Raw genomic sequence first — 22,430 nt, 5'->3', positions numbered from 1 at the left:
TCACTAATTTGATGAAATACTGATTAGAGAGAAACTTTTCCAAAGCATCTCCATTCCATATCGCACTGACTCAGAGGTCCAAGGGTGATGGTAACAGGCTGCTGTGTGTGGGATGAGCTCTGGGCTTGCTCTGAGTTTGTGCAGCATAGTTTCAGTTGGGTTGGCTTGCAAGGAAAAGAAATAGGTTGCCTTACATTGCCTCCTGTTTCATGTGGAATTAAGTGCTTGTGCACAAACCATTCCTAATTTATTAATTATGATGATCTGGTAAGTTGGTAATGGGCCCTGGTCCTTTGTCCTTTAAGCTACTGATATTTTGGCAGTTTTCAAGTCTTTTTCAGCTTTCTGTATGAAACTCTTAGTGTTCTATCTATGGCATATGCTTTTTCTTTTTTTTTCATTGAATTGGATTAAAGGCAAGTTCAGAAGAGAATTGTAAAAAAAAAAATTATTTTTTTCCCACTATGAGTTAGTGAAGTTAAAACAATTTTACACTGGTGGCTGCCTCCACTAATTTAATGCTGCTGCTCACATTAGTAGGAGTTGTCTCGTGGAGTTTTTTTATTTATAATAATACTTTATTAGAAATTGCTTGCTTAGAACTTCTTTTTTTCAAGGCTCTGAGGTAGCCCCCAAAATGAATTTAGATGTGTTCTGAATGCCACATAATTTCAGCATGATGATGCTATTAATGGATTTAGAAATAGCTGAGTGTTTCCCTTCTGGATGTTTCAGCATCTCTAGCATTGCTTATGTGCCATATTTTTAGTGCACATGTAGGTTCTTAAAATGGAAATTTAATCCAAGGACAAATTACCATCTTCTGATGGTTGTTGGGTAACTCATGTGAAATGAATTACTGATTATCATTTAGCTCCTTGTGGTTGAGTGTCATCCCCATGTAGGTGCCACCTCAGGGGGTGCAAATCACTGGGAGTCTAAAGGTGGGATGGGCTCTTCTCTAGCCAGGGGATGAGGCAGAAAGGCACTGACAGGCAAACTTTGAGTTTCCTGAGTGGGCGAAAACATCAGAGACCTTCAGTACTGAGATCTGTCAACTCAGCACCCTTCAGAGGCATTAAATTAACTTTGAGAAGGAAACAGGAGATACTCTTGAATAGCTGGAGTGGGAGCATTTTTGATGAGGTTGCTTATCAAATTAAGGTGTTTCCATCATGGATGAGAATAAATCCGTTAGCTGTTTAAACTCCGAGCGCTTGTGGAGGATTGATAGCTATCCTCCCTTTTGTCCAAATCTGATAAAACCTCACTAAGCCTATCTACTGATACTCTGTGAACATTCCCATTTCTTCTCTGTTTAGAATCCTTCTTTATCTGTTTTCTCTTATCTCAGCAGCAGACAAGATCCTGATTAAAGAAAAAAAAAGAAAAGAAAAAGAAAATGTCTGTTCCTAGGTTCAGACCTCTTTTTTTTTCTTCTTTTCACCTCTGCATTCACTTTTTTGTTTTCATTTTAACGAAGCTTCACCACTGACTGTCAGCTGCAGCCCCTTGGCGCAGAGCACCATGTCATAGCTAAGGCTGCAGCTCTCATAGAGCTGACAGACTTGTCCACAGACAACACATTTTTCTGGATAAATGTTTAGAAGGCAGTTTATTTGTGCTCATGATAATTTCTGTGCTGAGAGTTTGCACATGCAATCTCCTTTAAGCTTTGTATCGGCCACATCTTTGGTAGATTATCTTGCGTGAATGGAAAACAGACTGGTGTCCTACAGCCCTCTCCTTTTCTAGCGGTCACTGCTGAAGACCAGCTGTTTTGACTGGCACCCTGTGTGATCTGAAGTGGATTTGTCACAGCGGAGCTTAGGATAACTTTGCTTCAAGAAAGGAAAGAACTCGCAGTCTTGTATGCTGTTCCTGAAGAGCCCCCATTAGACAACAGGTTCAGCTGCTTAGTTAGCAAGCTCTGGACTTACCTGGGCACAGGTATGTTGTTCACCCACAAATAAAAAGGAAAAATTTCACCCCGTGGAAAAACTTCCACTGAGGAACCAGTGGAAGCTGTGTTATTTAACCTGCGGTGGATAAAGCATCGGTAATTAGGCATCCAGATTTCTGTCTGCACAGGTTGTAATTGCACCAGGGATTAACTGCGGGTACTAATCCTTGCATGTAGTTAGCTAAGTGCCTGTCGGACTAAGTAACTTACTTCCAGCAAGCTGAGCAGCAGGCTTTAAGTCCACTACTAACGTTCGGTGCACAAACAATTGTTGAAAATGCAAGTACCTACCTTTTTTAAAATCAATGAGTACATAAAAACAAAATAAACTTATTTTTGGGTTCTTTGGAGCAGAAGTAATCTGTGTCTTTACAATACTAAGTGTGTTGTAGTCTTAAGTCTGGTTTGCTTCTCTAGTACAGATATCAGCAGTTCATAATGTAAGTACAGTCCTGAATTTGGTGGCCTGAAGGTACTGGCTTCCTCTTTCTGATTTCTGTGGCCGAGGCTGCCTGCTCCTGATGTACCTTAGCTTTCTTCACAATAGATTGGATAAGTTCAGGAACACGTTTACTCAGTCTAAAAAGAGAAATTGAATGTGAGAGACTGTAATTAAAGCATCACAGCTCAGGGTCAGTCTGGATTTCAATAACTACTGCAGAACTTGTTAAATCTCTGCTAAGAGAGACAATGACCACTGTTTTGTCAGCTGCTCAGGAATGCAGAGAGAATTTCAGCATGGCTTTAAAAAAGGAAGTACTACCGTCCCATCACAGCTGAAATGGGCATTTCATCCCTTTAATGGACATGTCTATTGTTCCTCCTGAGTGGGCTGTGTAAGATGGTAAAGAGAGAGAGCAGTATACAGGCCCCGAGTCTTCTGATTGTGTTACTGGTTCTCTCCTGGACCAGTTCTTGCATCCAGTTAGAAATGGTGTCCTGTGGATAAGGAGCTGGAAGTGTATACAATTTTCCCTTCTTTTATAACACATGCAGTGAAAGGCTGTATTTGTTGGTACGTTGATAGGCTAATTTCCCATACCATGATTTATTCTGTTTAATTATAGCACAGAGATAAAGCACTATGTGGGAACTTGTGCACATAAGAAAGGACATACTTAGACCAGTCTCTTAACATTGTGCCAGGGTGAGAGCCAGGAATTCTGCAAGAATCTCACAACAGGGACAACCCTGTTACTGAGAGCATCTTCTGCTGTAACTGAAAATAACTGTATTTGTGTCACATGAGACAGCAAGGTCTTCTCAAACATATTCTTGTGCATTTTTGCCTTTTTCCCTTTTCCATGTGTTTCCTTGTTCCCAAAAAGGCCTTTGTGCAGACATGCACAGCATTTATGAAATCCATAAATCTCTGCTTATGTGGCACTAAGTTGTTTGCACTTGGAGCATGTTCTTTTAACCTGAGCATGCTTCAGTGACTCACAGGTCCCACATCTTTAGATCTAATAGCTGTGTACTTGTATCTCAAACCTATTTTTGCTGTGTACTTTGCAAGATCAATTTGCTTTGCTTTCTGAACTTGCTGGTCCCTGCAGGTGATGCTGGTCCCAGCTCCTCTATAGCTTTATTAAATACACTTTTAAGTTACTAAGCTTTATGCAAGTTAGGAATCTTTATGGATGTGGGTGCATGTATTCCTAATGCAGTATTTGAATATGCTGCTTTTTCAGATATTTTAAGAAAAAGCACTAGAGCTGCGTTCACTGACAGCAACAGAGACTGAGTTATGCCTTAATTTTCACATGCTAGTCCCCATTCCTATAATCTTTTTTATTTTTATTTTTTACTTCTTCCCCAGATTTCCTACTCATTTCAGTGATGAGCTTCATTTTTCATTTGTCTGATAGGGAGACTTCTGTTGGCTCAAGTGAATTTTGGACTGATATTCCAGCTTCCGATTGTCCGCTGTATATCTCAGAATTAATTCTGGATTTTCAGTCCCAAGAGACAATATGCCAGGTAAAAATTGAGCAAACTGGGTAGTATTTCTTAAATTAATGAGGGAAGCAACAGTAAGCACAATCTTGCCCAGCTGTAAGCCACATGTCCTTCCCATGGTAGCTCACAGCCTCCAGGATTTCATGCTGTATATCATCTTTCAGCCCCTCAGGGCAGGAACTTTTCATTTAACTGCTTTCTGGCAAAGCTCCAGGCACATGTGTGATTCTCCGTAAAAAGCAGCAGTGCTTAGAAGCGAGTGGTCCTTTTCTTGGAGGATCCAAGTGCAGAAAAATTTCAGAGTCCACTCTTTGCAATAACCTGCACAATAGCGCTCACATCACCTGAGAGCTATTGGCAGAAAGCAGAACTTCAGGCAGACTAAAGCTGGCCTGATCCTTCCAGCAGATCCACCTGGTGATGAGCCAGCTGAATTGGGGAAGGCTGATTTAAATCCATCTTACTCTGCTCTGTGTTCCTGTATCTGTGCCCACAGAAATTAGAAAATGTGACCTTTCTGTTGACCGGGAAGTTGTCTCCTCGTGTAGTGGTAAGGAGCATCGTGTCATCTCATTATTTTCTTCTGGATGCAGTAAAGGTGCCTGTGTTTTGCATCTAAGAGTCACGCTTCCAGTGCCATCTATGGGCATTTGACCATACTAATCCTTTTCAGGCCAGCTCTACACAGATCCTAGAGAGTTTTACTTGGTAATGTAGCACTAACTTTGTCTTCCTTTGAGGCATGATTAATACATGCTTTCATCAAAGGTAGGAATTGAGTTTGTTGCCTTCACTAACAGGTTAGGCACACAGCAATGTAATGTTCCTCAGTCAGTTCAGAGGGAAATCAAACCCAAAGGATCAGATTTTGCCATATATTCTCCCTGAGAAACTCACCAGTTTTAATGGAGTTCAAGTTCATGCTGTTGCATTTGTGCTTAAGGAAGGAATATTTATCTAATAGAATTATCCATGATTATTTCAGCATGTGGTGAAAAGAAGCATGGCTAGCCTGAAATTCCTGGCATTTTTATAAAAGGTAACTGTAACTTGAATACACTTGCCATGGTGGAGGAATCTGCAATTATTTCCAAAAATGGAAAGAAAATTACTATAGATTTAACCAATGAAAGTCCTTCACAAATAAGGTAGCACAGCAATGATATCTTCTGGGTTTTACATGATGTTTAATTACTGGACAGCTGGAGGGATTAATGCTTGTGCATTATGCCCTGGCTCTCAGAAATTAAACATGTACAGCTGCCACTTTATCAGTGCTTAAAGTATTAGAGCTCCTTCAAAAGCAGCAGTAATTGCAGAAAAATCCCCATTGTTACATTGGAAAAATCTCAACCCATAATCATATTTGTCCTGAGTTCCTTTAAAATAAAACAGCAAGCAAAAAGAGCTTGGTAGTTACCTTTAGTTGCATTCTTACAGGAAAAGTGAAGGTAGTTTCATTTTTAACGCAATGGGTGCTTGTTGTAATTAAATGTAAAATCCTGTATCAAGCTTAAGGGCAAGATAGTCGTCATAAATGTCAAGAATTAAACCCGAAAGCTGTGGCCTGACCTGTGTCAGGGCTCTATCTGCAGAAGATTAGGGCAAAATGGCTTTGTTTTCCCTGAGCTGACTCTTTAGTTCAGGTGTAAGAAGGAAGAGACACACGCAGTGTTCTGCAAATGGAGTGTCCCAGTACTGAGTGGTGCCTCGCTCACCACAGCAGTCTTTGGTGGTTGCCTATGCACATTTGCACACTGCTGACCTCTCAGTTTCAGATAAATTGTCCGTATCAGTATGTTCTATGAATAATTTAGCCTTTAACACATACTAGAAGGAAGCATAACACATAAAATAAGACAATTCAGAATGTACTACTTCTACAATGTTTTCCTGCAAAGGTACGCTGGGAAAAAAGAGGAGATGCAAAGAGAACAAACTGCCAACACTCTCTCACATGCGGGTACTCCTACATACCCTAAATGATAGTTTTTTACAGAGTTGTGGAAGAGTGGTATGAAATACATGTTTTTATTAAGAATAAATAAATAAACGTAATGGTTAGCTAGAACCAAAGCTTACTGCAACATGTGCACACACAAAAGCTTTATTCTGCTATTCTTTCTGGACTTTAGCTAGAGAAGTTGTCTCTGATCCTTCTTTCCCATCTCATAAGTCATACTGTCAAAGGAGCAAAATTTGGCCTGTAGTTGATGTTTATCTTCTGGGCAGATGTTTAGTTGATGTTCATCTTCTATCTATCTTTCAACAGTTAGAGCTCTTGGAGTTGAAATAGCCAAGAAATTGCATCTCTTATTGCCAGATATGATTGTGTTTCATGTCCCTAAAGTGCTTTCTTCATAAGAATAGAGCTATAATTCTGAGCTTATTCATCCAAAAAGCAGGAATTTGTTTAGTTTTATTAAGGGAAATCTCCTGTAACTGTCAGTGCCAACGATTGTGTTATGATGGCAGCAGATACGTGGGTAGAAGTTCCATCCTTCAGTGGCCATGGGTACATATGCATTTCACTAATTAAGCAGTGCTTAACAGTTATGCTTCCTGAGCATATGATTTTAAAACTGAATCAAAATCAGCTAGCTTGAACTCAGTACAGTCCTACGCAGGAGAGGGTCATGTAGTGTTTGATGGGGAAGGGGGTTGTGAGTCATGTTAATGGATAAAACAGCATTTGAAAATCAGCTTCATAGCTGAAATACACCATTTCCAAACAGAGAAAGATAAAATGGTTGGATTCATTTTGCTTACATTTTGCAAAGAAGTTTGTTTCTTCGATAAAATGTAACTGGGAGGCTTAACTCTCAATAAAATACACTTAACTATACTTCTTTTTTTCCAGAAAGTTTAAAATAAATGCTCGTGCAGTACAATTGATTCACCATTGCAGCCCAAATTCAGCAAAGTACTGCCTCATTTCAAAGCAGTAGAAATGGAAGGGCAAATCCTAATGTTCCAGAAATCTCAATACTATTAAAGCGAATGCAGTTAGCACGGCACTTACACTTTTAATTGCAGTGAGTGTCATTCAGTGCTTAAATTTTCCGTATGAGTAGAAAGTCTAAAGCATTTTTTCTAAACATGATTGCCATATTTTGGGTGGGATTGTGGGTCTGTTATTTGGGTACACTACTTACATCAAATAATAACTGTGCCCCTAGTATGACATAAGTAGAAATCATTAGGAGATGGTTGTTCCTAAAGAGGCTGTCAGTCTCTCCCCTTCCCCAAACCACCTCAGTGGTCTTGTCTTTGTAGATGTGGTGTATATGGTATGTGCTTAAATTCATAACCTTCAATCTGGCTACGCTGAATTCTGCTGCTTGTCTCGCTGTATCCTCTATGTTTCTTCTTTTAAGTACTCTTCCTTTCACATCAGGTGCCTTGCAAACTGTTTTATTTCAAAGGCATTGTTTTGATTGATTGTTATTGCACCTACATTCAAACTCATTTTGGATCTCTGATCCTGGAGAAATGTGGGAGCCAGTTGAGTAAGCTGGGGATGTGAGATGTTACAGAAGGGTTTGTGACAGCTCCTTTGTTTGTGCTCCGGAAGAGTTAACAGTGACATGTGGTAAATGCAGTGAATATTTAAGGCTAATAGGGAAGCAACTGCAATAAGAAGAAATATCTCCTCTTGCAGAGAATTCCCATTAAGCAAACTAAATCAGTGGAAGTGGAGATTTTATGGGGCTGTGACCTCATTGCTTGCAACGTGAGCACCGCTTTGTCCCTCATTACTCAGCTGAATTAAAACCCATGAGCCCTCACGGGTTGCTGTCGCTGCCAGATCGTCAGGCTGAAGCCAGGCTTCTCTGTGCACCAGCTCTGCCTTACCTGTTTGGCCCACTGGTTCAGAAACATATCCTCCGGGTGGCCAATGTGGCTTTGCTCTGCTCTGTCCTTGACAGATAGGCCTGTGCAATGATTCCATCAACTAGCTGGCTTGTACCTAAGAATTGGGATTTTTTTTTTCCCCGCAAGTGCTTTTGAGATAGGCACAGTTATGATGATGTGAGAATAAAGTAGTGCGTGGAGCTTTGCAGTGTCACTTGCTGCTCCCTCGTTCTGTATCTGCATTCAATAAAGCAAAGTATTGTGGATTGTAACACACTTCCAGGCTTCCCTTCCTAGGTGTGGCAGCGTAGAAGTCCTGTTTTTCCAACTGCTTCAACTGCTGCCATCTCTCTGATCGGAAATGTGTGGGTTAGGAGGTGGTGACAGGCCAGCAACATAGCTGTGTACCTTTTAACTTTAAAGTATAGCTTTTAAGGTTCTGGTGCAATCCTTTTCCTGAGCTGGACGTAAGAAACCAGAAAGCAATGGAAGAAACAGACAGGTATGAGGGGACACTGCATGTCTGTGCTAGCAGATGAGCACAGAGTGAAGTGCCCAATTGACAGAAGGTGAAATGTATGGAGTAAGACAGTCCAGGGAAAGTATCTGTGATCTAAACTCGGCGGTGGCAAAATGAACCCCTGATCATGCAGAAAGGTCTGTGCAGGCAACCCTCATAGCCACAGGGCGTCCTACAGAGGCGTGCAGACACAGTAATGTGGGGTTTTTGTGCGTACTGTCGCGTGATCAAGGCTGTGGCAGCAGTGCCCTGTTCTGCTTGCTGGATACTACAGATACATTCCTCAGAAATACAGACTTTGTGTAACAATATCAGAGCAGCTGCTAGTTTCACGGATGTTATTAGATGTTTCTGAGGGATTTGCCAAATTGGTGTTAATTTGTAAAATTGCTTTTTTTAATAAATAAGTCATGTCTGAGGGAATACAGGTGAGCGTGTCCCATACAGGTTCCAATTTGCGAAGTCAGAACAGAAACCCACTAAACGCATCCCAGCATATCTTTTTTCCCATTTAAATTTTGGCAAGTACAAAACATCTCCAATCTGATTCATCTGCTTATATCAGAATATAAAAGAGTAACGATAGGTCTTTATTCTCACAAGGTCCTTGTGGGATGTCTGTGGTTTGAGCAAAAAGCTGCCAACCTTAGGCATTCTGACCATCCTTTTTTTTCTCCCCTGCCCCCAAGCTGCTTTATTTTATGCCTCACTTGTTCTTACTTTGATGTTATTTTCAATCATTTAGCCAGAATAAAAATGATAAACTTCATAACACTTTCCTAGTATGGAGTGAAGTTGAGGAGACTGCATGTATGAGTTTAGCGGTCTTATTGCACACAAAATTAAAGACGGGAGAAATTCAGAGCATACATATCCTTTGTACATAAGCTGCTTCTCTCCATAAATTGTGGGGTCCTAATGAATTCTATTTTCAGAAAATTAAATCACTTAGAATGAATATATGATTGTCCAGAAATATATTCGAAAACAGTAAATACATTTTTGAACCAACCATTATTTATCAGCAGGGGCTTTGGCATCTGGTTGCTCCATTATAATTAACTAATACTATGCAAATACTGCTGCAGAGAGGGGGAAAATAACTCATTTGTGTTGGAGGGGAGCAGTGTGGCAAAGGCAGTGAGTGCATGCAAATATTAATTTGCAAGAGTGCGTGAAATGGCTCCTTAGCTCCATTAGTGATCTGAACAATATCAGGAATTACTATTCCTTCTGCAGTCTTCATCTATATGGGCTTTTCGGTATCAATCACCATAGCAACAACCACCGCTAGTAGTGAGACTGCAATTCAGCTGCATTATTCCCTCCATGGGAGGCCTGTCATTTTTTCAGAGCAATGCACTTCAAGGTCATCTTCATTTACCTCTGTCTCTTCTGCTGCCCTTCCTGGAGGGCAGCTTTCAATGGGAAACTTGTCCTTCTAGGCATGAATCCGCTCTTTAAAGACTGGTATTTGACCGAAGATCTGTATTAAATATTCAGATATGTGGTAAGCACACTGATTTTCTGCAGACAAAACAAAATATATAGAGACAATTAAGCCTGAAAATAAATACTGAGTCAATAAGACCCACACAATGGCTGCACTGGTAACTGGCCTGGGAGCCCCAACTTAATTCAGCCTGCCTGGACTCTGTGACCTCCTTATCTCCAGTCCCGCTCAGAGATTAATTTATGTGGGCTGTGGTGGCTGGATTTGCTCTCCACAAAGAATACCTGGGCAGATGGAGCTCAGGCATCCCACTCCTGCAGCCATGAGGAGCTCAGATCCTAAACCTCGCAGCTCAGGGGTTTCAGAAGTCCCCCGGCCTCTCCTGCCAGTGTTCAAGCTGTGATAAATCAACAGCAGATCTCCATTTCCCCAGTGCCAGTGTTAGTAGGTGCAAATCATCCTTTGCCTTCTTCAGAGAATCCCTGATCAGATTTAAGCAAACAAGAAATATAAGCCATGTGGTGTGTTTTTTCAGTTGTCTTGCGGAGGGTGTCAGAAAACTGCAGCGTAATAATTCATCTCATTTTCTTCTCTTCAGTGTCAGTAATTGCTGTTATCCACTTCACCATAAATTTTACCAAATAATTATCTTTCTCTAAGCCATTCATATAATTTCAAGTGGAACTGAGTTTGTGGATGAAAAAGATTAATAAAATATCAGATTCTTACTGCAAATCCAAAAATCTTTAATTAAAGATTAGCAGGGGAAGCGATAATAGTCCACTGTACATCATTCCCAGCTCTTATTAATGATGGCTATAATGTTTATTTCACATTTTTATTTTTATCCAGATTTGAAGATCCCTGCTTTGCACAAATGTCTGTTGTAGAAAAGTTATGAACAAATACGTGGGTTGGTTGTTTTTTGTTTTGTTTTGTTTTTAAATTATGGTTCCTAAAGAGTACCCTCTATTTTTAGAGCATTTTACTTTTCTTCATAAGCACATAAAAAGCATGTGGTAGAATTGTCTTAACTTTTTGGTGCAGCACACGAGCCAAGGCTGTTGCTCCTACACCAGGAGCACCTACTCATTAAAGCCTCAGGTTAAATCCTGGCTCAGGGCAGAGGAAAACCAGCACTGTAACACTAACTCCACCACCAGAATCTTTCTTTTCTTCTTTCCAAAGACTGCTTCTGCTGCACTCTTCTCAAGACATGTGACAAGATTGCAGTGAGGCAAAAATTGTGGTGTTTGTGCTGTATGTATCAATCCTTAGTACAAGGCAGAAATGAATGCAGAGTACCTCTGGTGTGTAGTGTCTACAGGCCACTGCCTGTTAGGTGTGATATTTTGCTTCCTAAAAGTGTGAAGAGTCTTAATGGGTTACAGTACCCGACAAAACTGCTTTTGTAATTATGCTCATATACTGCTTTGAAACCAGTTGGTTAAACACTTCTTGACAAACACTTCTTCTTGACAATATTTCTACTGGGATCACTTCATATTTGCAGTAGTTTTTGCACCTGAGAGTATGACATTTATTAATTTCTTTGGCACGAAGGAAAGCAAGCTAATATTTGTTTCATTTGTTTCACACCAATAAGCTCACAATAGGACAGGTAGCAAAACCAGAGAATGCTAACAAATTGCTGGAGTCAAAAAAAAGATACCCTGGTGATAATTTAATTATTATTCAAGGCATTTCTGTTGAAATGCTCTGGAGGCAGTGAAATGCTGTAGCGATAGGACTGCGCAGGTACCCTGACAGATTTATGAAAGGAGATGTGAAGCAAACTGTCCCCAGGACTTTATTCCCCCATCCTCATCTCTCCAGCTGCCCATGTAAGATAATTTGTAGTGCTGCTTTTTATTAGGTTCGCCAAACCGCACAGCAGAGGGCCCAGGGAGCGGGAGGGCGCTGGCTCTTGCATGGGTGCAGCAGGATTGTAAGCAGCTTTTCTTCTCTGTTGCCTGTTTGTGCCAGAGCAAGTCCCCGAGTGGCTGGAAGCTGCAGACTGCTTTATCCGTGCATGCCCCGTGGATTTTAGCTGTCAGAGAGGATAACAAAAGGGTGAGAGGAGCTGGGACAGTGTCTGCCTTCTGGGGGCCAGCAGGAGAGCCAGCTGCACACACACAGGTCTCTGCTCAAGGCACATGTGACCCCGAAGGAACTGTCCCACTTGAGCTGGCCTAAAGATGACCGTTTGGTCTGTAAATGAAGAAAAGGGCATTTTCATTCCTTGAGTTGACCAGGAGGTGCCTGGAGCAGCCTTCTGTAGTGCTCCCATCTGGCATCACACCCCGAGGAGCCATCTCAGCAGCACCGTGTCTGCAGGTGGCCCTGGTGACAGCTTTGGGGCTGCCCGGGGGCCTCCCTGGCACGGCACGGTGACAGCAGCCAGCCCATTCCAAGCAGGGCAGCTTCCCTGAGAAAGTCCTCATGAGAGGTTACAAGAGGTGAATTGCTTCTGTTTTCTTCTGACGGTGATTATCAGTAATTTTATACCTCGACTGGGATCTGTAGGTGCGGAGGAGGAGCTTTTGTGCAAACTTCCATTGTGGGTGTCCCACACGCATTTATCCGCCTCTAATTTGCCAATACAGCAAATTTCTAAAGAGAAACGTGTACAGATGGAAGGAGGGGTGGAGGTGGAAGCAAGAAAACAACGAAGGAAAAGAGATGGGCTCATTACAGCTGGGGAGAAGGAAATTAACGCACATCTGCAGCGTGCAAATCATAACCTTGCCCAAAAACGAGGGATCAAAGGACTATAGAAAATTTTGCTTGTTGGCATGTTTCTGAGATTGATCAAAATAATGCCAGAAAAACAATTTATTCTTCTCAGCCTTGATCTGTTACAGAAATTGGACATAGACCTAGAAATATTCCTGTTCCTCAGTTCCTTTTCTGAATAGATTGGTAAGATGATAACTGTTACCTTAAATTTCCATTTGGCAGTTCCATATTATTCATCATCTGAAGAGATCATTAGGTCCTACAGCTGTGTGCTGATGGCTGGGATTAACAGAGCATTTTATTTCGAGTTATTGGGTAAGGCTAGAAAAGTATGCTGAATGAAGAAAAAGAGCAGAACTTGTGTGTGGGCTGCAGCACTTTAATAGTCTCAATTCTGTCATGCAAAATGGTTTTTTAAATGCTTTTCCACCAGACTGCGATTGTATTTCGGGTCCTTATGAGAGGCATTCATCTCCTAACGTTAGCTGTCTGATTCCGGTTCCTCTCTGTTTGGAGAGGTGACAGGTTAACCCCTCCAGGGAACAGTTCCCATCCCAAGGTGTGTGGCAGGAGTTGCTGGTGAGGGCATCTCTCCATCCCCAAAATACCCTCCTGAGTACAGAAGGAGCCTGGGCAAGCTGCCTGGCCAGTGTTTGGTGGCTAACACAGGCGCTCCTTTGGTGGCCTCGCTCTGTGGTGTGTGATTAGTGCTGTAAGGCTGGGCACACAGCTGAGATTCTCTGTACCATTTATCCCTGCTGGATGGAGCTTGGGCTGTAGCCAGTGCCTGGTGTCGCACCAAGGAAGGCAAACCTTTTCTTCCTCGACTTAGTCAGGTTGCTGCTCTGGCAGACGCAGGAACATCTGGAAAACCTGGGAGTAAACGGGACCGAGCGCAGGGCAGGAGGGGAGAAGTAGATATATTTCTTGTCTTGCTCTGGTGTCAAAATACAGGCTGCTTAATTTGACAAGTGAAGCCCAGCGAGTTCACAAGCTAGAACGTAAATAAATATCAGTGTACAACTCAGTAAATTAGTGACTTAAGAGAACATACTCTTAATCGCTAGCTAAATAGTTCTGCTCCCAGGTATAAAGCAGGCTTATTTCAGTAGGGTACCGCTGGGTTCCCGTTGCTAGCTGTAAAGCTGGCGTGTATCAGCTCCTTCACTGCGAGGCTGCTGCTGGGAGCTGTGCCACCCCTTGCAGCTACCAGGACGTCTGAACTGGGGCTGTGACAGGGGCTCTGCAGAAGTGACCATAAATAGCTCTGCTGCTGAAAACAAAATGATTCCCAAATGCAATTAGAAAAAAATATTTATTTATATTGATTGTAGTTTATATAATGTGTAACTTTCCTGTAGATATCTGAAAGGGCAGAAGCAGAGATTTATTTATTTTTTTAACCAAAAGACTAAACTACATCTAATTAAAAGTACTTGAAGCAAATTTCTTCTAGGGTTTTGGTTCCCCCGGTTTCATTTGGTTGATGAAATAAAGTGAGGGCTAAGTGCGCGTTATTGGAGTACCTGAAATTTTAATTTAAGCAGGTTTCTCTGGTTCAGCTGTCCATCAGGCTTGCAGACAAGAGTGCTCCACTCAGTGCTCAGCTTCATATCTGACAAACGTCTCATTTGTATGTTAATGCTGAGTTGTGATTTCCAGGGAAGGCACTCAGTGTGTTGTAAAGGGCCTTACTGGCAGATTGCAGCTAAATTGATGCTCGACTCACTAAATATTTACCCTACACATCCCACTTAATATGTCCAAAACCAGGCACACTGTGAAATCCTCAAACCTGATTCTGTGCTCGTGACAGCCAGGAAGCTGGTGGTGTCAGCGCTGAGCACAGCGCAGCGCTGTGGGTCCCCCCCGGCGCCTGCCAGCACACCTCTGGCCCTCGCGGTCTGTCCACTCTGTCCACCCTGGTCCCCATACAGTGGGGCTCACGGGGCTGCTCCTGCCTCAGCACCAGGGCACGGCTGCAGCTGGCCCCCCATTTTTCCTGCTTCTTCTTCTGCAGCGCTGCCCATGGCCCAGAAGGGTGGTGGGGATGTCGGACCGGGGCTACAACTTGGGTCAGTGCGTTCCCTTTACTGCTGCAGGGCAGCACAAAGGCAGGGAGCACTCCAGGGCACAGCTGGGGCGATGTCCAGTGTGTTTTCACCTGCTCCTTGCCATGTAGTTTAGTTTAGGACAGCCAAGACAATGCATTTGTGCCCTCTCCTTTCCCCTGTCTCAGACATTTGTAATGTGCTAAAGCCAGCACGGTGGCAAGGGGGAGGTTGGAGACCTTGCAGCTCACCTGCTTGTTTTTCTCCCCAAGCCTGTTCTCCCAATGAGTTCCAGTGCAGTAACAAGACGTGCATCTCCATCATCTTTGTGTGTGACGGGGACAACGACTGCGGGGACGGCAGCGATGAACGAAAATGCTCCCCTCTGACCTGCAACCCCAACGAGTTCCAGTGCAATAACAGCGTGTGCATCCCGGAGCTGTGGGTCTGCGACAACCAGCCGGATTGTGACGATCAGTCGGACGAATCCGTAGAAAAGTGTGGCTACGATGCCAAGGCCCTCAACACCTGCGCGGCTCACGAGTTCCAGTGTGGCAACGGCGAATGCATCCACCTCAACTGGAAGTGCGATGGGGACGAGGACTGCAAGGACAAGTCCGACGAGCAGGATTGCCGTGAGTGTGTGCAGGGGCTGAGGGCCCTCCTCGGGGGGAGAGGGCAGCCAGAAGGCGCCATGGGCTGGGGTCTGAGGCAAGGCTTTGATGCGAGTTGTCTGAGCAGCAACTGTGCGTCTGACAAAGGAGTACTTGTGTCCCAAATGGCATGGCTGGGTCCCCGTCTCAGCAGGGTCAGGTATACTCCAGACTCCTTTTTTGTTTTTTTCCATGCAGAGAGGGGGTGCAGGAGCTGTTCAGTGGTTCCGTGCTTCAGAGGAGATCTGTTTCGCTAGAAAGGGAGGGAGTGGAAAATGGGAAAAAATTTCAAAGCCCCCAGACTGCACAATGGGGTCACAGCCTGGAGGTCAGAAGCCATAATGCCAAAGGGAATACATGATCAGCCGAAAAAAAATAGTCAATTTCCTGCCTCTGAAGTTAGAGTGTACTGAACAAGGCACTCAAGAGCAGTATCTCTGAAGAATCCAGTTTGAAATGCACTTTGAGCTTGGCTTGTTACAGGCACAGAGCTAATAAACAATGGATTTATTTTCAGCTGGCTTTATGCATTTAACATGGTGTTGTTGGTGTGCGTGGTATTTTGAATGTTTCATCCATTTTTAGTCACTAAACTGTTCAAGCTGGTCACTTATCTGAGGAGGGAGACAGGAAAATAAGAGCAAAATGTTTTGCTAAAATATTCATAATCACAAGATTGGAATAAAATAAAATATTTAAATAGCTGTATCTATTTAGTAGCTCTGACATTGGGCCACCTCTGGGGAGGAAGGCAGCAACCAGCTGCAGAAAGCAGACATTTTTACAAAGGTGCATAAGAAAATGTTCCCTTTTTCCAGCACCATTTTTCTATAACCAGGCCAACGCTGAGTCTGGGCAGGTGACCTCAGAGCAGCCTGTGTGGGAGAGCTCTTCAAGGAGAGGGAGGATCAGACTCTTTTCTGGGCAGAGGTAGACAGATGTGAATTTGTTGGCTTCTTTAGCAATAGGAGGAGGCAGTAAGGTACAGTGTGTACACTGCTCTTTACATGGTAGGAGAGCACCAGGGTGAGCTGTAGATAATCCTGGTGTGCCTCTAAAATTGCCAAGGACCCTTTTAAAAGGGAGGCAAGAGCAGAGCAGGAGAAGCCCAGCTTATTTTGTTAGGGAGCAACTTCACCTGCTGGGTACAAGGATATCATCGCTGTCAGCCCCTTCCTATCCAAGTACGGATGGAGCAGGTAGCATGGCTTCTCTTCATCTCCAGGAAGGTGACACGGGAGCTGACGTAGCTCCTGTCAGGAGGTACCCAGGCGGTGCTCCCAGTGCCCGAAGCGCTGTCAGCACAGCCCTGGCAGACAGTGCTGCAGGGACAGTGGGTTCAGGAGGCACAGTTGGTTCCTGCATCCATTTCAGAGTGAAGTGACAGTAGGAAAGCCAGGCAGGAGCCTGTCAGGTGGAGGTGTGCACTGTTATCTGGGACAACCTGTGCTGACTTGGCGCATTCTGAGGCCTCCTGCAGAGTCCTGTCCTTGCGTCCCCTCTGAAGCAGGAGGCAGTGGCGAGGCCCTCGTTACAAACACAGGTAAGAGCTGGTGTACGGCACAGGGGGCTTCCAGCAAGGGAGCTGGTCTCTGCCCCCCAGGGTGCACTCCGTGCAGTGGTGGTGCCCTGGCAGGACGGCTGATGTCACACAGCTCAGGAGAGGGGAGGTGAGCTCCCTTCCATTTCCAAGTGGTGGAAGAGGGGAGCAGCTTCCAGATGGCACTTTCGATGGAATGTATCTAAAATGAGTTTTCAGGCCCTGTTGTTCAACTTGGAAGGAATTTTAATTCCCCAGCTTCTTTCCATGATCTGACAGACTCCAGCAAGTGCCAGCTGAGCTCAGACTGCCGAGGCCTAGGAGCACGGCTGTGACAGCAGCCCTCAGTTACAGAGCAGCTTCACCAAGCAGCGCCTCCAGGTTCGCCAAGGGCAGCCTCTGTGGGGCAGAGGACACAGCTGGACATGGCCGCAGCACGGCACAGTGCTGACAACCAGTGGAAGAAAGAGGAAATGTGGCTAGAGAGGGCAGAAGTGACTTGAGACCGTTATTTCCCTGACTAGGGGACACTCAGTGCTTGAAGTTTTTGTAGTGTGCAGTGAGTCTCGGTGCGGCACAAGATGCAGCTTATCTACCCAGGAGAAATGGGCATGGGAGCTGCTTGTGCTGCCTTCAGCAGGAAGCCAGGAAACCGTGAGAGCCAAAGCCCTGTGTTTTAGTTACTGACGAGCTCCTCTGTACAGGGTTGACTGCTTTACACCTGTCTGGAAACACACAATCACCGTTCGTCTGTTGGAGTGAAGAGTGTAGGGATTGACCTTTATTATTTTTTTCCTCCCTTCCAGAAATTCTCTTTTAGATCCGTATTGCGTGGAACACGGAGAGTTTCAGCTGCCTGACACTGCTCCATCCCCGTAGCAGCAGGAATGGCACAGATACCGCTGGGCTTCCCTCGGTTAAACCTGAGGGTACCAGCACTGTGGTACCCTCTTCTCTTGCAAAAGGGGATCATATGGTTTTTGCATTGTATAGAACAGAGGGATGGGAGCTTTAAAAAACATGCCATGAGGCCACCACCAGTTATTTGTTGTAATTATTTTGGGGTGATAAATGAGTGGAGCAGGAACGAAGGGTGACAGTTAGTGAACAGGTTTTGGCAGCAAAACCAGCAAATAAATAGGAGCGAAGGAGACATTTCAGGGAAGCTGTGTGAGAATGCTGAGTGGTTTTTTTTTTTCCCCAGTATGTATATTCAAAAAATACATATATGCATGTATAAAATGAACATTAGGTTTGATTTATTAGTTTCCAAATCTGGAATGGTTATATTTTAAAATATTCTCTGCAACTCAGGTTAGGGTATCCAGGAGGGAGAATAAATAATGCTTGCAGCTGACAGCTAGAAAACAGATCCCTGAAGACCTGACCTCACACTTTCATGCCTCCGTCCCCCCATCTATAAAACAGGGTTGATGCATTTTGCAAATGCTGGGGTTCTCTTGAGCTTAAGTTAACTTTTGGGGGAAAAAAAGAGGGGGGGGGTGGAAGACAGAAGAAACAGAGGCTCAGACTTGGAATCTGGAAAGTATCTGCTGAATTTGCACAATACAGTTTTGTGCCCAGTACTTGCAAATGAAAAGTGTGTCTGAGTGTGCCTGTTAATTTAGCACGGCTTTGGTAAATTGTTTCCTAATTGATTTACAGAGCTGAGAAGATGGCTATAAAACTTCTGTGATTCCATAAGAAAATAATAAAATAAACCCCCCAAAATAGCAGAGCAGTTTTCTGAACATCTTGTGCGGATGAACAGCACAGCTCATATCTGTCTTTGGGATGTTGCCCATGGTGCTCAGCTGGGTTTGTGTCCCAGCTTCAGGATAACGAGGTTCCTGGCCCTCTCACCTCAAACTTACATTCTCCAGGCCAGGTATAGACATAGCATTCTCCCTTCTTCTGTTGAAAAATGCACCAAAAGATAGAAATGCTGTATATTCATTTTAATATCTTTGTGATCAGTAAGAGCTGTCACTGTATCTGCTCTTTTTGGGTGTTGATTAAGAGGCTCAAGGGCCATTTCTCAAAGGTCTGAACTTCCACAGCCCTGCTGGAATGAGAAACGAGCCTTAAAGCCAAGCCTGTTTTCCAGTCTTGAAGCAAGAGCTTTGTGCAAAAATGTTTAAAAGTCACACATCTGTGTTTTGCAGTCCCTTTAGCAACTGAGCTGGGACTGTGCAGTCATTTTTCTCTGTCTTGTGGTGTTAGTGCATCGTTATATTTGCAGTTTCTGCAAAGTTCTTAATTTGTTGTAGAATTAGAAACCTTTCTATTCTTAGCATCTAGCTATAACTGCTTTCTAGAAGAGCTTTGAGGACAATTAGTAGGATTTATAACAGCTGCCTTCCAAATCTGTAGCCACATGTTGCAGGTGTACTTGATAAACTGGAGACCTGCTCCATGATCCAGGAAAGACAAGGCCCCCATTGGCTTTAATTACTTGTAGCATGTCTGTGGGGAGTTAAAACCTACAGTCAGAAATGGAGGACCATCCCATCCTGTCTTCACATGTAGAAGTTGCTCCAGAAAGGGTGAAGTAAACTGGTTTTCATGTTGGACGATGAAGAAAATAAGAAATTGTGGTAAGGGAATTTTAGGTAAGACAGTAGGAAAAGCTTTGCAATGGCCGAGGTTTAGTTTGGAAGAGGTTGGGATTGTGTATAGGGAAGGTGGTCTCTCAGGCAAGTGGTCGCACACTGCACGAACAGTTCAAACAGCAGTGCCTCTGCCTCCCTGCAGGAGCAGTCAGTGCCACTTCTAGGTCTGTGGTCTGTGCTTCTCCCAGACCACAGCTTTGTTTCCTCCTCTTCTTCATTGTTCTCCATTTTGAGCAACAGCTCCCAAACGCTTGGAGCTGCTGTCCCAGATGTCCCACTGAGGTTTCCCATTTCTGCGTTTGGGTTTATTAGCTGAAATGTGGTGACACAGCTGGTCCCATAATTGTGCTTACTGCTTGGGATTTTTTTCTTGCTTTGCAGCTTTTTATGAATATAGTCCATATGGCTTTCCTCTCCAAGGAGCAGTGCTATTTCCTAACCTTTCTCCTGTGAATAGTGTGTATTTCTAAGGCAGGATTTCCACCTTCCCCCACCAACCCTGCAGTTGCTGCTCTCCCCATCTCATGCCCTTCAATGCCTGTAGATGCACAAGAGCTCAGTCCCGTGCAGCAGTTGTGAATCTAGATCCTGCACCCTATGGATGCTACCACCAACAATGCTGAGCCTTTGTGCATACCAATACTTGCGGTACTGACGTCAGCCCTCTGCATGTCCATGGCTCTTTGGGGTTAGCTGAAAGTAGTAGTTTTTGTATTAGAACCAGTTTGTCAAATTGTCGAGGGAAGTGTGCCACGTAGCGCTGGCCTCCTGTGTAGTACCCTCAGTGCTGACCTCCTCCAGCTAGTCAGAGGCAGTGATTTTCTGTCATATGGCACCAGGCTGCAATCAGCAAGATGGAAAGGTTAGAATCAAGAGCTCTCCGGGGTGTGCTGGCTTAATAGGATTTTTAAGAAAACATCTGGAAGACAGTCTCCGTACAAATAAGCCATGTAACACGTCCCAGGAACGAGGAGCCTGTTTTCACCAGTGAGCTACAGGCTGCAGCCCTTCGCTGGCCAGCCACTGCCTGCACCCTTGTCACTGCAAGTCAGATCCCATCTAGGAAGGTTTAGTGTAACCCTGAGGAGGAAAACATAACTGCTTTTAGCATGATCAGTGCAGCAGCCTGATTTATTTTTTCCCCAACTTTGCTGTTCATCACATCTGTTTTGAGTCTGTAATAATCTAAATAGGGCAAGTGAGCTTCAGGCTTGAAGTCTGGCCTGACCCTGTGGAGATGTTTTCGGCCTGTAACCCCAAGAAACACCAAGCCACAGGGCAGCAGAGCTTTTCTGCCTTCCAGTGGTCTGTGGTTAGCTCATGGGCGTTCAGTAACCCAAGTGATTGTGTCTGTGTTGCTAGCTTCATCCCTGGTGTGATCACATTGGCTTTAGCAGAGACAATGTACATGTATCTTGCCCATGACCTTAGGCTGAACATGTTTCAAAACATAGCTTAAACACAATTTTTTGGAAGGCAGAACTGAGGAGCAGTTGCCTTTGCATACCGAGTGCCGCTCTGCGCTGCTGTTTGAAATGCAGCCTGGCCTCTCACAAGGGCTGAAGGGCCCAGAAAAGCTCCAGTGTTGGAAGTTTAGCTGCCCACTTGCTTTCTTATGTCTCACCCGAGAAGCTTCACTGTCTGCACTGATTCTGTTTTGACTGGGTCTGCTCGTGTGGGTTTTGGGGCTCTTCTTCACAAGGATGTAGAATCTGATTTGGGATGTCGGGGGGCACAGGAGGGCAGTGGCTGAGGTAGCTGCTGCCTCTCCTGCTTAGTGGAAGCAGCTGCTGCTCTGTGCCATTTGCTGAAGGAGGGTGCGAACTCCACTAGTGTCAGGTGAAAAGTGCCACACAAAAGCTCCCAGTTCTGCGTGGCTAACACTTAGATGTGTTGTTTTAAAGCTCTGGTGACCTGCCGGCCGGATGAATTCCAGTGTGGGGATGGGACCTGCATCCACGGAGCAAAGCAGTGTGACAAGGTGCACGACTGTCCTGACAACAGTGACGAGGCAGGCTGCGTCCAAGGTACGTACAAACAGCTCTGCGCTCCTCGTGCTCGGTTGTGTAAGCCTGTGAGAGCTCCATGGCCACTGCAAAGGGAGGAGGAGGCCTGTGTTGCTCCTCTGTGCCATGGTGGGCTGCTTCCTGTGGAGAGGTTTAAGCCATTCTGGCAGCGGGGTTGCTTGGGAGAGATGATTGTGCTGACCAGGCAGACTGCACGTCTTGAAAAGTTCCTTGCATCATACTCGAGCTTAATGTTCATTTGCTTAATCCCATCCCATTTCTGCTAATGACACCCTCTTGAAGCTCTGTGTCAGGCTTTTTGTTGTCATGAGCCTCATCTAACTTAGTTACTTTCCTCTCTTGCCCGACATGACAGAGTCAGCATGTGAAAGTCCCAGCAAGTTTCAGTGTAAGAGTGGAGAGTGCATTGACGGAGGCAAAGTGTGCGATTCACATAGAGACTGCAGGGACTGGTCTGACGAGCCTCTGAAAGAATGTGGTACAGTACTTGCCTTCTACGTGTTGCTCCTGTTGTAACTGCTTCCCCTCTCCTCCATCTGGTGCTCACAGCTTTGAGTGTAACCACATGTAGCTGCTAATTCTATTTCTCACTCTGCTTCTCTTTCCTTGCCTTTATTCTCTCTTCACCCTTCACATGAATATAATTAGTAGCCTAGTCTGATCATCTGCCAGTGTGAACTGTGCCCTTCTCAGTTCAGTTTTTATTCTTTGGAGGGATGTTTGAGCTGAGCACAGGACTTCCCAGACACTAGTGTCCTCCACAGCACAGACCAGTTTATTTAGCCTCACTGCTAAAATTACCTGTGAATTCCTGTAACATGAGCAGAACATCATAAAGACTTAGCTTTGGCAACATGCTGTGAAGGTGACAAAACAGTGAGAGGCAGCAACCACTAAGATAAGACTTCAGCCATTTCTGGGTTTTGTGTGTTGTTGCTGCTTGCTGGAGAAATGGCAGCAGGTTTCTGTCCGCAGCATCCTGCCGGCTGTGGGCTACCAAGATCAGCCAAGCCATGAGAGCCCAGTCTGCTTCTGGGCAGGCAGGCAGCAGAATGGAA

The 22,430-nt window shown here is 44.4% G+C and overlaps 1 protein-coding gene across 3 annotated transcripts in view; it reads left to right on the top strand.

Moving 5' to 3' along the window:
• LRP8 (LDL receptor related protein 8) overlaps nucleotides 1-22,430 on the top strand; it is a 172,415-nt gene that overhangs the window by 131,949 nt on the left and 18,036 nt on the right. For 2 of the 3 annotated variants that reach the window (XM_035537976.2, XM_050712368.1), the window contains 3 exons: nucleotides 14,813-15,175; nucleotides 21,250-21,372; nucleotides 21,728-21,850. In XM_035537976.2, coding sequence (XP_035393869.1) covers nucleotides 14,813-15,175; nucleotides 21,250-21,372; nucleotides 21,728-21,850 — 609 coding nt within the window. The remainder of the gene's footprint in view (nucleotides 1-14,812; nucleotides 15,176-21,249; nucleotides 21,373-21,727; nucleotides 21,851-22,430) is intronic. The other variant, XM_035537977.2, reaches the window with a different exon arrangement.

The sequence above is a fragment of the Cygnus atratus genome, chromosome 8, assembly GCF_013377495.2.
Source record: "Cygnus atratus isolate AKBS03 ecotype Queensland, Australia chromosome 8, CAtr_DNAZoo_HiC_assembly, whole genome shotgun sequence".
In the NCBI taxonomy this organism is placed as follows: Eukaryota; Metazoa; Chordata; class Aves; order Anseriformes; family Anatidae; genus Cygnus; species Cygnus atratus.
Note: the sequence above shows the minus strand (reverse complement) of the source record. Positions and strands in the feature narration are given on the sequence as shown.